At 51.0% G+C, this 15,781-nt stretch overlaps 1 protein-coding gene and 1 long non-coding RNA gene across 2 annotated transcripts; one reads left to right on the top strand and one right to left on the bottom strand.

Annotated features, from left to right (window-relative positions):
- Positions 1–3,829: 3,829 nt before the first annotated feature.
- On the bottom strand, positions 3,830–6,706 carry LOC112656528 (uncharacterized). Its single transcript, XR_003134380.3, has 3 exons — positions 6,447–6,706; positions 5,871–6,103; positions 3,830–4,883 (listed from the first exon to the last, which is right to left on the bottom strand). It is a non-coding gene; the product is annotated as an uncharacterized LOC112656528 (long non-coding RNA).
- Positions 6,707–7,256: 550 nt separating this feature from the next.
- Positions 7,257–8,274, top strand: LOC125754492 (translation initiation factor IF-2). Its single transcript, XM_049106576.1, has one exon. The coding sequence runs from the start codon at positions 7,309–7,311 to the stop codon at positions 8,272–8,274; it is 966 nt and encodes a 321-aa protein (XP_048962533.1). The 5' UTR covers positions 7,257–7,308.
- The last annotated feature ends 7,507 nt before the right edge of the window (positions 8,275–15,781 follow it).

Below are 15,781 nucleotides of genomic sequence, written 5' to 3'. Positions count from 1 at the left end.
AGGTAAGCTCTCACCTCAGGGCCTCTGAACGTGCTCTTCGCTTTGCCTGGGCGCTCTTGGAGTACCACATGGTTCTGTCCCTCACTTTCTTAATGTCTTTGCTCAAACATCACTTTATTAGATGGGACTTCCTGCCCTCTTTATTTAAAATAGTAATCCACCCCCCCCTTGACACCTGATGTATTTTATTCCATAGTCGTTTCCACTTCCTATCATGTTACCTATTAATTTATTTGTTGACTGTGTCTCTCCACCAGACACGTACACACAAGAACATAAGCTTCATGAGGGCAAGCATTTTGTCTGTTTCGTTCACTGTGTGATCTACCTTATCAACCTAAAAACACAATCTGGTACAAGGGAGACACCATAGTCGTTCGAATGAATAAATCAAATAGGTATAAAGCAAAACATGGTTATTACTATCACAAGTATGTAAAACATAAACCTAACTGAATAAACTCAGTGATGGTAATAGCTATGCTGAAGTACTGGGTTCTAGGTGATTTTAGAACTCTCTTTCCCTGGCACCTGGCTGGCTCCATTGGTGGAGCGTGGGACTCCAATTTTGGGGCTGTAGGTTCAAACCCCACATTGGGTATAGAGATTATTTTAAAACAAGCAAACACAGATATTTGAAAAAATAATAAAATTCTCTTTCCTGAATTTTCTTCCAAGTAGTTGAACATTTCTATACATTTTTAAAAATTACTATTATCTGCACATTGTAAAAAGTATTAAGATACTCTAATGTGGTAAATACTAAACCAAATGCTTCCTTGGAAGGTTTTGCACACCTTGCTTACTAGATTTTACTTGAGGTGATACAAATGCACAGTGAGCAGAGATGTCTCAATCCCAAGAACTGTCAGTGGCCTTGGGATCAACTTGACTTAATCACTATTGATGTTAACTTTGCACGACTGAGAGTTTTTATTCTGAATTGTTTTTTATTTACCAAAAAAGAAATGACAATTTCCCTAAAAAGAGAATCCTTTAAGTTTTTAAAATTTTTTTCCTTTAAGTTTTTTTTTTAAGATTTTTTTTTATTTATTTGCTTATTTTCTTTAAAGATTTTATTTATTCACAAGAGAGAGAGAGGGACGCAGGGGGAGAGGCAGAAGCAGGCTCCTCCGGGAGCCTGACTGTTGTCTATAGTCCTTTTTAAACTTAAGCAAAAGTCCAGCAGCTGTCCAGCCCCATTCCAAGGACTACTAGCCATGAGACTTGGAAAATGACTTTAATTCTTTGAGTCTCAGTTAAGTCATCAGTGAGGTGCCAGTGATAGACTCTGTGACACTCAAGAACCCAACCAGCTATAGGGTGCCTGGTAGCTAAGTCAGTTGAGTATCATGATCTCGGGGTTGTGGGATCGAGCCCTGCACTGGGCTCCACGCTCAGTGGGGAGCCTGCTTGAATTCTCTCTCCCTCTCCTTCTGCCCCTCCCCCTTCATGTAGGCACTTGCTCTCTGTCTCTCTTTCTCCCTAAAATAAATAAATATCTTTTTTAAAAGAACTCATCCAACTATATGCATCTCTGCTTGTGGGAATTATAAATGTTTCAGGAAAGGTTGAATGCAGAAGGCAGCAGACCCTCTAGGCCTATGAAGGTCAAGAAAGGCCTAGGTGGTTGACTGAGGGAGAAGGGAGCAGAAACAGGGAAATGCAATGAAAGGTCACAGCCATCACTAAAACCAGCTCTGCTTTTTGGAGGTTTTATGCCAACAGTCTAGCATAAGCAATCCGGATTTTCTCAACTTTTTTAAATTGAAGTTTCTTTTCCTTTCTTTCTTTCCTTCCTTCCTTTCCTTTCCTTCCTTTCCTTCCTTTCCTTCCTTCCTTCCTTTCTTTTAAGGTTTTATCTGTCCATTCATGAGAGACCCAGAGAGAGGCAAGGACACAGGCAGATTCCAGACGCTCAACCGCTGAGCCCCCCAGGCACCCCTTATTCATATATTTTAGGGAGAGGGCACGTACAACACCCCTGTGCCCAGGAGCGAGTGGGGGAGGGCAAGATGGGGAGGGAGAGGCATAAGCAGACTCTGCACCAAGTTTAGAGTCTGAGGAGGGGCTGAAGTCCAATGCTAAATCCACCGAGCTGCCCAGGCACCCCAGAAAAAGCATCTTTTGAGTTGCGGCAATTTGGGCCTGTTTAGGTAGCTTCTTTCTGTAACACGTTTGTGGCACTTGCCATGCACTAGGCAATGTTTTTGTGAAGCTCAACAAATATTAACTCATCGTGACCCTGCAACAACCCTACGAAGTAGATACTACTCTCCCATTTCCCAGGACAGAAAACAGAGGAACAGAATCTGGTTAAGTAACTTCTCCGGGACTACACAGCTAGCAAGCATACAGTAGGTTAGACCATACTGCCTCTACACAACAGAAGACTTATCACCGTAAATGGAACACGTTAGTTCTTGTAGAAGTCGTATCTCTACAGTACAGAGCAACGAGATCTAGCTCCTAAAGCAACCTCTTAATTGACAGGGGTCCCTCTTGAGAGTTCCAGTTCCAGCCTAGCCACCGCTCCCAGGCTCAAACTCCCACAGGCACTCCTGCCCTGTGCTGAGGTCGGCCAGCCCGCTGTCTACAGAATTAAGCCCAGCCCTGCTAGTACAGCATCCCCGGCTCCCTGGACAGGGTCTACACTGCACGCTCTCTCTGAAGTAGGCCACCTGCCCTCAGCACGTCTGCTTTCCCTGCTGCCTTGAATGTCTTTCTCTCTGCAGCTTCTAAACCATCTACAATTCATGGACCATGAGTCTGTGGAACCTTCGTATTTCCCTAGAGGCAGAAATAACATCTCTCCTTTTTATTCCCACCAGACCTTGTCCCTGGACCACAAACTTGCCTCATTCTGCCTCTGAGTTCTGCACGCATGTTTAACATCCTCTGTTAAAGTCTTGGTTTCTGGAGGCCAGGTACCTCGTCACATGGCATCGATGCCTGCCAGAACAGGACCGCAGTAAACGTCCAACCGAATCAAACCCGTTTCTATTTTAAAATGTCAACTTTAAAAATATATATATTTTATTTATTTATTCATGAGACAGAGCGAGAGAGAGAGAAAGAGAGGCAGAGACACAGGCAGAGGGAGAAGCAGGCTCCATGCAAGGAGCCCGACGTGGGGCTCTATCCCGGGGCCTCCAGGATCACGCCCTGGGCTGAAGGCGGCACCAAACCACTGAGCTACCCGGGCTGCCCCAAAATGTCAACTTTTTGATTGACTCATGTACTACTTGCTTCTGAGTGGCATTATCTGCCTATACATCTAGCCTTCCAATATTACCAATGAGATTTCACTTTGTCCTCATATTTTATACAGGACTTTATTTATTGTGACTAACAGATCAATAATACGTGGTGAGATTCCTAGGTCAGGGCTCCTCCCCCTTGTCTTTCTGACTGAGATGCTAACTGGATCTGTCTCTGAATAATGGAAGACGTGGGTTAGAACCACTTTGTCGCTATTGGCTCGTCACTGTAGGCTGCTTACACATACCTTCTAGGCCTCTCTCATGGGGACATTTGTGAGGACTGCTGAGATCAAAAATAGAAACCTCTGAGAGAAACAATAACGAGTGTTAACGGGCTGGGAACTCGGTGTGTTATGTGTAGAACACACTCAAGCTTCACAACAGACTTATGGAACTACTCACCCCTAGTCTAAAGTTTGGGAAACCGAGGCACAGAGAGGCTAACTAGCAAATCTAATGCTACACGGGGGGAGGAAGGAGGACACCTAGCATTTGGACGCAGGATGGTTAATCCTAAAGCTAAAACATTCTCTCTTTAGATCGTTGACGCAGAAAATACATATAAGTTACCATTGGTATCTTTCATTTATTCAGGTCTTCAAAAAGAAAGCCATGCAGCCAATAGTGAGTGTCTAACATAATCAAGGCTGGAGCAGAGCTCATGAGCAAAGCCAGTTCAAACTCTGATGTGAATATCGAGTCCCTTGTTCCTGACCTAAGATCCCTTTTGACACAGTTTTTTACCACAGTGAAAGCCTAATTCCTACAAGAATGACCGAGCTTCACTACTCACGGCTGCAGGCGACACTGTGAGCAGTGGGCCTTACAGCTCATTAGGGCAGAAGCCCGTGGCCTGCGGCACACAAACTTACACCCTTCAAGCATGTCGTGGCTCCTCGTTGCACTGATAGAAGTCCCGCTGTGATGCCTTTATGAGTCCTAAAAACGGGTGATTGGCCCCAGGATATAAATGATTGGAGATGCTGGGTCCCTTTAAAAAGCCATCCAAACGCAGAGAGTAAATTCCAGCATTGCTAACTAAATCCTGGTACTCATTTATGATCCCATCAGCAGAATGTATTGTGGACAAGAGCTGTACCTAGACCTCTCAAAGAGGGTGCTAGGGGAACTCAGGGACCATAAGCCGTAGGAGAAATGCTGGTAGCTTCTAAATAATTCCTTTTGACTCCCAAGGCAATGTTTGCTTGCGCTAGTTGAAAGCTGGAAAATGTTTTTGCTTTTGGTTTCCCCATAACCAAATCTGTGACTTTGGTAGAGACCTGTGATCCTCAAACTACTCCCAGGGGTCAGCTTACCCCCATGTCACCACTGAGAAAGAGTGGCTACTGACATCAAGTGGGTAGAGGCCAGGGATGCCACTAAACGTCTGACAACGCACAGATTTGCACCACGACAGAGAATTATCCAGCTCAAAATGTCAATAGTGCTGAGGCTAAGAAACTCTCCCATCGCCCCATGCTCCGTTTCTCCATCCTGCTATCTGATGCTGAGAATGCATAACAGAGTGAAAATTCAAAATCTTCCATTGTTTTGCCCAAATGCAGACATGTGGACTTTCAGAACTTGTTTTCCATCCCCTCTTTGGTATGTCCTAGGAACCTGGTGGGTGGGAAGGACAAGACATAAACACACACTAGCTCTCCTAGTTCTGTGCTTCTTTTTTCCTCATGCCCTGTTTTTAAATGTTTTCTACATCAGCATTATGCCTCTTGTCAGTAAGGGATGATCAAGGTTTAAGTAGATAGAAGAGGGGTACCTTGGTGGCTCAGGTCATGATCCCATAGTCCAGGAATTGAGCCCAGAGTCCAGGCCAGGACATGATCCCAGGGTCCAGGGATTGAGCCCGGTCCAACTCCCCACTCTGTGGGGTGTCTGCTTCTCCCTCTGCCTCTCTCCCTGCCCCCCACTTGTGCTCGCTCTCTTTCTCTCTCCCAAATACACAAGTAAAATCTTTTATTATTTTTAACGATTTTATTTATTTGAGGGACAGTGAGAAAGGGAGAGAGAGCAGAGAGAGAGAGGAAGAGGGAGAAGTAGACTCTCCACTGTGCAGAAAGCCCGACATGGGGCTCACTCCCAGGACCATGAGATCATGACCTGAGCCAAAGGCAGATGTTTAACCAACTGAACCACCCAGGCGCTCCACGTGTAAAATCTTTTTAAAAACTTAAATATTTTTAAAAGGCTTAAGTAGAAAAACCCAGTTTAAAACTGCACATAAAATGCATGATCCTGGGCTCTTCACAACCATACAGCTCAAGGAGGGAAAGAGAACAGGCAGCCAGTTCCTTCACTGAGAGTTGGCTTGGATAATTTTGTAATATTCCAAGGCCAGGGGAGGGCTTTGTCCTGATGGCCCATCACCCTGCCCTCTACTCATCACAGCTCTCATCACAAAATGACATGCTGTAAGAAACATGCTTTAAGAAGCAAATCATATTCATAAAATTTGAAGCTAGGAAATGGAAAGGTAAAGGAGTCTCTAATGAGTTTTCCTAAGATCCCTCACACTTAAAGACATGTATCGCACTCACTCTTCACCAACAGTAAAAAGTAAACGTACTTTCAAATGTCATAGAAACTTACAAGTTGTTTAGGACAATTCCTGCTCTAGTGGCTTTTTGGTTTCCCTCTGTCCTCTCCCTCCAGCTGCTTCCGTGCTCATTCGCCCTTTCCACAAACATTCTCTGGAGTGTCTCACTGCCTTCTGCAGAGAACCTGGAGAAAAAGTGGAAATGCTCCTACTTCATGGGAACCCAGAGAACCATCCTCTTCCTCTCCCTTGCTGCGGTTCTCTCTTCATGGGGAGGATGTCCAACCTGGAGAAACGGGGAAACAGAACTTTCTGGTTAAGAGTATCTGAACAGCCCTTTCGGATGGTCCCCCCCACATCCTACTAGGTGCTCCTTGGAGAAGTCCTGCCTCTTGCTAACCTGTCCAGTGGGGGGAGGGGGGGGGCGCTTCCATCAGTTTTAATAAATCAGGAATACCTGTGCCCTGTCACTCACTCACGGAATTTTGGGCTCTCTACATTTGCATGTTAAACGTTTAAGTGGAAGTAGCTGGATGGTGCCAGGGGTTAGTTGAGCTGGACTTTGAAATTCCCTGAATCTGTTTGACAACAACGCTTCCCCCCTGCTGCCTCTGGAAACGCCTGCGCACCGACGAGAGCTGCCTCCTCCCCTGTGGTCAGCGCCAGAGGATCAGCAGGGCCTGGCCGCGAGCATAAATCTCAGCCAGCGGGATCTCAAGGGGCACAGACGGATTCTGATCAGCTCCAAAATTTCCTCCAATGGGTGGAATGAGGATGCCCGCCCTCGGCTCCCAGCCTGCCAGGGCTGCAGGGCCGCCTGGGCTTTGCGAGCGCGAGTGGAACGTGTAACCGGCTGGGCCACGGCCGGCGCTCGCTCTCGGACGGAGCGATGCGATCACCGAGGACCAGGACCGGACCCCGCGCAGCCGCCGCCCCTCCCCGCGCGGGTCCCGCAGTGCATCACCGGTGAGCTCGGCGGGCGGGGGCGGGGGCGGGGGCGGGGAGGGGGGCTCGGCCGGGCTCGGCCCCAGGCCCAGGGGAGTCAGCACGGGGCGACCGGGCCCCGGGAGCACGGCGGGGCGCAGGGGCGGGGGCGCGCAGGGCCAGGCTGCCCCGCCCCCGTTCGCCGGGGAGGGGAGGGGACGGGGTGCACGGCGCCGCATCTCTAAGCGGCCGCACCCCAAATTTCGTCCCCGCACCCCCCCCCCCAGCCTCCCTCCACTTCCAATTCCAAGCGCCACGGAAGGCGCCATCCAGCGGGGCCAGGACAGCGGCTCGGCGCGGCTCGAGAGGCGCGGCCGGGCGGCGCCGGGGGGCGGGGGGAGGCGGTCGCCGCTGCGCCCCCGCCCGGCCCCGCCGGCGCCGCCTCCCCCGCCAGGCGACAGCAGCCCGAGGGGGACGCGGAGGCGCCTCCCGCCGCCCGCAGCCCAGGCGGCCGCCGCGGGGCACGAGGGCGCCTCCCCCCGCCCCCGATGAGGGGCGCGCCCGGCCATGGCCGCGCCGGCGAGCGACAGCGGCGGCCACCGGAGCCCGACCGGCAGGCGCGGGGGCGCGGCAGGCGCCGGGGAGGCCGCGGCCGCGGGGGTCCTCCCGCCGCTCGAGGACTACGAGTGCAAGATCTGCTACAACTACTTCGACGCGGACCGGCGCGCGCCCAAGCTGCTGGCCTGCCTGCACACCTTCTGCCAGGAGTGCCTGCGCCAGCTGCAGCTCCGCGCCGCCCCCGCGCCCCCCGCGGCCCCCGCGCCCCCCGCCGCCGCCGCCGCCGCCGCCGCCGCGCCTGAGCGCCCCCCGCGCCCGCCGCCCTGGCTCGGCCCGCCCGGCGCCATCGCCTGCCCCGTGTGCCGCCACCGCACCCCGCTGCCCGACAGCCGCGTGCACGGCCTGCCCGTCAACACCAAGCTCGCCGACGCCTTCCCGCTGGCCCTGCGCGCCGCGCACGACCCGCTGCCCCAGGACCGCCTCCCGCCCGCCGCCCCGGCCTCGGCCCCGGCCCCCGCCCCCGCCCCGCCCGCGGAGGACGCCGCCCGCCCGCCCCGCGCCCGCCTGCGCGCCCCGGGCGCCTACGACAGCTGCCAGGACTGCAAGCGCGCCGCGCTCACCGCCGGCTGCGTGTGCGTCGTCTTCTCCTTCCTCTCCATGGTGGTGCTGCTCTTCACCGGCCTCATCTTCGTCAACCACTACGGGGGCGGGGGCGGCGGGGGCGGCCCTCCCGGAGGCGCGGCGCCCCCTGGAGCTGCCCCGGGGCCCGGGTCGCCGTCGCCGTCGCCGTCGCCCGTGGGGCCCATCTGCCTGTCGGTGGCCAGCATCCTGGCGCTCTTCTCGGTCGTCGTCACCTGGGTCATCTGCTGGCTCAAGTACCGGCCCGAGGGCGCGGCCGCGGGCTCGGCGGGGGGCGGCGGGGGCGGCCCGAGGGCGCGGGCGGCGGCGGGCGGCGCAAGGAGGAGCGACACGTAGCGGGGCCGCCGCAGGGGAGGGGAAGGGAGGGGAGGGGAGGGGAGGGGCGCTCCTCCCGCCGCCGCCGCCGTCGCCACCGCCTGGTCCCCCGCCTCGCCCTCCGCGTGCGCCCCTCCGCCGCCGCCGCCGCGCGGGCCCGGGTAGGGGCGGGGAGCGGGGGGGGGGGGGCGGGCACGCGCCTTGCCCCGGCCCGTGCAGCCTCCGCCTTCGTCCCCGTCCCCGCCGGAGCGCGCGAGCGGCCCCCGGACTCCGAGGATGCGCGGAGAGAAGCGGCAGGAGCGGGACCCCGGCGGCCGCCCCGGCGAGAGGAGGGGAGCGGAGCGCGCGCGGGCGGCCGTGAAGGGCCGGAGCTGGCGGACACGTCGCCGGGAGCCGGGCCTTCCCGGGGGCCAGCGGGCCGCGGCGCTCCGTGCACCGCGGGGGTGGGGGGTGGGCGCCGACCGCAGCCCCCGCCCCCGCCCCCGCCCGGCAGGTGCGCTGCGCACGTGCGCCCCCGCCCCCCCCGCCCCCCCCCCCCGCCGCGGACCGGCCGCCCGGCTCCTGCGCTCCGCGGGGGACTCGGGGAGCTCCTGCCGGGAACTCATTTCATCTGCAACTGGACTCGGGGAGTCTCCGGAGCCGGCTCTCGTCTCTCAAAACTGACTTACTGTTGCCCCCACCTGGAAGATCTCGAAAGCTGTTCACGCAGGATCTAAGCTGTAGGCTCCTCCGCCTTTTTCCTTTTTTTAGTTCCTTTTTTTTTTTTTAAATAATTTATGTTAGGACATATAAATCTGGAAGTTTAGGGCATTGAAATTTCCGGGAGACTCTGATAAACATATTTCCCCCATACCTCCCGTCCAAGTCCATTTCAAAATTAGGAGCAGGAAATAAAGGAGTGTTGGTAATTGATTCAAGATCTTATACTGTGAAACAACTACTGGCTTTCAATTAACTGATAAAATAGGAAATAGCTCCCAAAGGTGAAAGTGAGGTCTTAACTGACAAGTCTTTCTTCCTTTGATTACGAATGTACATCACACTTATCAGGAAAATATCATTTTGAATCTAACCGTTTGGTATTGTGGGAAATCACTGAGATGTTCGCATCCGTCACATCAGAGGAAAAAGGATACATATCTACCTGATTTTGTAACTAAAAAGATGAAAGGGTGGACTATTAGATGCCTTTTTAAAGAAAAAAACCCCCACTGTTCCCAATGTATTTTATATGAAAACATTCTTTATTCCATCTTTTGACATTTGGAATAAGACAGAGTTTTCATGTCTAAAAATCCCTAAGCTGTTGAGGGGTATGCTGTTGTTCCTCATGTATTTATGCAAGCTGTCTGCATGGTATCCTCACACTATTCTATTAACTGAACTTGAATGGAGCATTTGTATCTATTATAGAGGGAAGTAACTTATTGGTCATTGATAAGTGCTATGGCTGCAATTTAGGAATTGCCATATGGTGTGTTTTATGTCTGCATTGTCTTAATAAAAAACAAGAGGCATTTATAGAAAAACCTATTTTTACAGTCCGAGTTATGTGTATGACACTTTTCTTGAAATACACATCCCCCATCCAAATCCCAATTTCACATTTTGAATGGGGCTGGGAGAAATAACTCACACATGGGAGGAATGTCATTGCTAGGCTGGGTATTTTATGGAATGATCTCTTAAGGGTTTAACAGGACCCGTAAAGACCAAGGGAGATCTGTTGTATTTTGGTGGGAGGAGCAGTACACCCATCCATTAAAATAACTTCCACTATACTCTGTTGTCAGATTTTGTTCTCAGTTTCTGCTGAATGTTTCAGGTTCCTAAGGGTTTTATGTTCCTAATAGTTAAGAGTCCCATTTCAGAGACTAGTTTTGGTTCGTTTATACCTCCAACAAGTAACTTGTGTTACTTCTATATTCATTTTTATCTTTTACTTTTTATTTACTTCCAGTGCTGAGATTGTTTGTATTCACAACTCTTTAGTTGCACAAGTGTACCTACACGTATGTGTGTGTGCTAGTAACAGACCTTCGCTTTGTGTATGTAACAATGTGTACATGTGTGCACACACATGTTTGTTATTTCATTCCCTCAAATTGGCAACCTGGAAGTCTGTCTAAAGTTACTTGGGGGACCAGCTTGCTTCTTACAGAGTTTATTTATGTTCTACAGAGGAAGGAATACCAAGGGCCTAAACTGAATTATTCCTCATAAATGAGAGAGATACCTGAATGGCCTCAGTCACAATACAAGCCACCTTTTGCTCCTCCCATAAATTGCACATGAAAATTTCCTGTAATGAGAAATTTGAGTTAGAATACTTTAAAACATTAGTATTTTAGTACCTAAACATGGTGAGAGGGTTGTTTTTTGTTTTTATTTCTTGGCTGACTTTGCATTACTGCTAATTTCTGACTTCCTTATCAGGAATTAAGTGACAGGATAGAGTAATGGAAAACATTTGTTCTATTTCCAGTGGTTTTCTGTTATTTGAGTATCTCCCATTTTGCAGATGTGCTTTAATCATTCCTACCTCATGTGGGGAGTCCTGGTACACCAGCACCCTGGACGAAACAGGAGTTTACAAAGTAATTGATGAAATGGCCCATGAGTTGTAGGGAGGCCTCGTGGTGACAGGGGAGTGCTTTTCTCCCTTCTCCTGGAAATTCTCATCTTCTTGCAAGAGCTTGACCCAATTCTGGACACATCTCCAGCTCTTAAGTGCTAACTGCCAGTAAAGTCTCTGTAAAAAGCCAGTCCTAATTTGGTTTGCACACCTGCTCAAGAACTCATAGTTTCCATGGTCTAGGTTCTGCTTAGGTCCTGGAATTGCAGGTTAGAGTTATTATCATGATTCTATAGAGTCTAAATTTCAAGTGAGAGAAAGAAACTCATCTTGCAGGCGATAGATTAAATGTTCAGCCTCTGAATGCAATACAATGTGGTGAACGGTGTCCATATCTAGAAAGGGCATTGACGTGGGGTCTACAGACTAGTAATGGCACCCAGGAGATGTGAGTCAATACGGGCTCTCTTCTTTTTTGGAAGGACCTTGGCAATTAATTTTATTACCTCTTTGAGCTTAGGCTCCTCTGCTAGGGGATGAGAACACCAAGTATCAGCTCTGCTTTACTTTATGGGGTTGGCTTAAGGTCTTGTACACACAAGAGGGCATGTAAGTGAAAATGCTTTGGAAACTCAAGTCCCCTGTGGATCTGTGGCCTTGTTTTCATTCAGACTTCCAAGGGTCTAATATCACCTCCTTAGAGAGGTCTGCCCAGACCACTCCATCCCAAAGGACTATCTACCAAAGTTTTATTTTCTTCTTACTTTCTTCTGTCTGCAGTGGTCTTATTTCATTGCTACATGCTATATCTCAATCTCCAGCAACCAGAAGGCAAAAATAAGAGCAGGAACCTAGTCTGGTCACACACTTTACCCACAAAACCTTGGTCAGCCCTTGGCATATGGTAAGTGGCAGATAACTAGTTTGTAGAGTTGCTTGAATGGGAAACCCTGGACTGCAGGGTGAAGCAACTTGGCTCCCCTTACTCATACTACCACTTAGTAACTCCCAAGGCCCTGGAGGACCTAGGTAAACAGTTGCTTTTCCTGACTTCAGAAGGATTTTCAGAAAAATATAAAAATATACTGGAAAATAAGTTTGATTTTTGAGAAAAATTAGGTCATCCCAGGAAAATCTTAAGTATATTATGTTCAGTGACAGAAGGCACTGGAGAGACTGAAGGACATTTGGCCACAATTTCCAATCCTTTTCTGCATTGTGAGATTTCGAGGTATGACTGCTTTTGGCTTTCTTTAAAAATTTTTTTCATTCATTCATTCATTGATTCATTCATTTGAGAGAGACTGCGTGTACAAGAAAGCACAAGCAGGGGGAGCAGCCAGAGGGAGAGGGGGGAGCAGGCTCCCTGCTGAGCAGGGAGCCCAACAGTGGGCTGGATCCCAGGACCCTGGGACCAGGAGCGGAGCTGAAGGCAGACACTTAACCGACTGAGTCACCCAGGCGCCCCGGCTTCCTTTTTTTGTGAGCACGACTGCACCACCCCCTCCAAAGCTAGTAACACTTGCATTGGTGGGATAAGTTTACATTGCAGTGGGATTTCCCACATTTGTTCCTTTTCCATTTTAATTCTTCAATCTTTGCCATTTTAAATAACTTATCCTTCATCAACTTGCTAAATTTATAATCTTAGTAACTGAGTAAACCCGTCCTTCTGTGATCCAGCTCATCCTCCTTAATCACTTATTTCCCATTAGCTAACATTTGTGTTTTAAATTTCTGCTATGATCCAAAGTTGATTAAATTCATGTCTTAGGCAATGAACTGGATACCTGTCAAGCATGCATTTACGTATTTCCCTTTGAAACACTGTGTATACCTCACAGTGTAATTTGGGGAATATCTAATATTTACTACAGTAACTTTTCTGAAATAAATGTTACAAACGAGTGCAACCAAATCTTAATTTGAAGTCTTATGAGTGAACAATGTATGAGAGAGATCTTATCCATCTTTTGGTTGATACCTTTTGACTGTCCATTTAAGAAAAGCTTGGTGTGTATACCGTAAGCATGTGTCTCTCCATCAAACAAACTTGGAGCATCTGTTTTTTTATGCAAAACTAGAATGTGCAAGTTTGTTTCTATAATGAATTTACCACCATTCCTGATTACAAAACACATTCAGGAAAGTAAGTGTTCAATATCCAATTTCCAAGAATATTCCTAGGAGCTCAAGAAGAATGTGCACACTTCCTTTAGAAAAAAAAATGTCTTTGCATGTAAAATTGGATTATCTTTGGTTTAGAAATACCTCATCTCCATGGGGTGGAGTGGGGTAATGTTGAAGTGAGAAGAAAGAGGATAGGAAAGATATGCAAAAGATTCACCAACAAAGAACAGAGAAAATGTTTAATCATTGCAAGAACAGAACACTATCATTTTCACAGTTACCATTTTAAAAAACCATGGCAATATCTGGGCTGCTCGGCTATCTCTTACCGTAATGACAGTTATCTGCGTCGGATAGAAACAGCACATTTATGTGTCTACTGTGTGTGATTTAAAAATATCTTACGGGGATGCCTGAGTGGCTTGGCTGTTGAGCATCTTCCTTTGGCTCAGGCTGTGATCCCGGGGTCCTGGGATCGAGCCCTGCATGGGGCTCATCATAGGCAGCCTGCTTCTCTGCTTGTCTCTGTGTCTCTCATGAAAAAATAAATTTCTTTAAAAACCTTTTAAATAAATAAAAATATCTTCTAGTCAAACTTAGGTGGTAGAGAACAATTGTAGCTGCCGTGTAGTTTAGGGGAAGGATTAACTCCTAGTGAGAAACAGACAGTTACTCCTTAGGAAGAATGTTTTGGGACCAATCCCTGCAAGGCAAATGATTTGTCCCTAGAGCCCATTTCTTATTAAACTCCTGCACAGCAGACTTACCGCCTGGTGGGAACCTTAGCAGTAGTTGTCAATCCTGACTGCAGGGACTGCAGGTTAGAATTACCTGGAGCTGAAAAAAAAGGGGGGGGGGCAAGCACCGGACTAGCCCCCTCCCCCCAGACACATATATTTAATTGGCAGGGAGGGGAGGCGCATCCCTGCTTTTAAAAGGCACCCCAGGTGACAATACTTTGCAGCGAGATTGGAAAGCCATTGTACTTCACCGGGTTTTTATTGAAATACGACCTTCTGCGTAATCTCACTTTAATGAACTAAAACCCCACCCGGTTTCTGAGGAACGGGGAGATGGTGGAGCAAAGCTTAGATTTTGCAAGTGGTCCTGTTTAGATAACAAGTTTGGATAGCTCTGTAGTCGGGGCTGTGGCCGCAGACCCCGGTGGGTCCCCTCCCTCCCCAACACACACGCACACGCACACGCACACCCTTGTTGACTTTGTGTTCCCAGGAAAGTCAAATATTTGCATCCCCGTTTGCAGTGCTGTGATCCTTCCTAAGGAGGGCGGAGGGTGACTGGCTGCCCCTCTGCGCTCCCCCCCACTGATGGGGGCCCCCTTCCCTCTTCCCTTCAAAAGAGGTTCCAGGTCCCCCGAGTCCTCGAAATTCAGGGACAATGTGGGGATTTGGGGAGGGACTGTGCGGGTAACCCGGGAAGCGTCGAGGTCGAACTTTGGGAGCCTTGCGGGCGCCAGGGGGTGTCCTCGCGGGGAGAGCCGCCGGCCCCGGAGCAGCCCCTGGGCGCGCCAACGAATTCCACGCTCCTGGCCCCGGGTGTAAAGGGATTGGCTGCGCCCGGTTGGCCGGGAGGCTCCCTCGGAGCGAGGCCGGGAAGCGGCTGGGGCGGCTCCGGGGCCGCAGGGGGGCCCTCGCCCCGACGGCTGGAGGCCTGGGCCCGAGGCGCGGGCGGCGGGGCAGCTGGCACCGCACCCATCAGCCCGCCCGCGCCCCGCGGCTCCGCGCAGCGCCTTCGTGTTTGGAACCGGTCTTGGCCCCGAACGCCCGGGATGTCGTGACCGCTTCGCCCCCAGGGCAGGGCCCGAGGGGTCTGTTATTTAGTATCCGATGGCGTATTTGCAGTCCCTGGGTCCCCCAGGACCCTCCCAGCGCCCTGCTCAAAGATCTGAGCTCTGGGGGCACCTGGGTGGCCCAGGGCGTGACCCCGGGGTCCCGGATCCAGTCCCGCATCGCCCTCCCCTCCCACCCCCACCCCCACCCCCCGCCGCAGGGAGCCTGCTTCTCCCTCTGCCTGGGTCTCTGCCTCTCTCTGGGTCTCTCACGAATACATAAATAAAACATTAATTAAAAAAAGCTCTGAGTTCTCAACTATTCTTAAAAATAGCAGAAAAGGGCAGCCCGGGTGGCTCAGCGGGTTAGCGCCGCCTTCAGCCCAGGGCCTGATCCTGGAGACCCGGGATCGAGTCCCGCGTCGGGCTCCCTGCGTGGAGCCTGCTTCTCCCTCTGCCTGTGTCTCTGCCTCTCTCTCTGTGTGTCTCTCATGAATAAATAAATAAAATCTTAAAAAAAAAAATAGCAGAAAAGCCCAAGTACAGAGGTAAAGGAGAAAAGAGATGCGGCGCGTGGCTGTGGCATCCCGCGGGGGCGGGCGGCCCCTCCTCCCTCCCGGGCTCCCAGCGCAGGGGAGCAGCCGCCTTCAAGGACCTGAAGGGCGTCGGGACTGCCCGTGCCCTTGTCCTCGGAAGGACCGCGAGGGCGCCCGGGCCCCGCCCCTGGGTTCCTCCCGGCAGGTGCGGCAGGCGCTGCTCCCCACCTCTCAGCACCACCTGGACCTGCCCGCAGAAGGCAGGGTTCACCCCTGGGCCAGCGCCCACGAGGCCGCAAGAAGCCCCAGCGACACACGTGCCAGGTACAGAGCCGGGCCTCGCGGAGCCTCCAAGACGCGGATTCTTCCCACAAGCCTTGGGGGGGCCACCGCGTAACCTGGCTCGGGGTGTCCTCCGCATGGAACAGAGGCTAACATAATACATCATCATGATGAACATTGTCCCTGGGAATAAAAAAAAAAAAAAAGTTGTTTAAG

This window comes from Canis lupus, chromosome 37, assembly GCF_003254725.2.
Source record: "Canis lupus dingo isolate Sandy chromosome 37, ASM325472v2, whole genome shotgun sequence".
Lineage (NCBI taxonomy): Eukaryota > Metazoa > Chordata > Mammalia > Carnivora > Canidae > Canis > Canis lupus.
This window is presented reverse-complemented; position numbering and strand designations above follow the sequence as displayed.

Coding starts and splice junctions, on each gene's coding strand:
- LOC125754492 (XM_049106576.1), top strand. CDS start 7,309: ATGGCCGCGCCGGCGAGCGACAGCGGCGGCCACCGGAGCCCGACCGGC.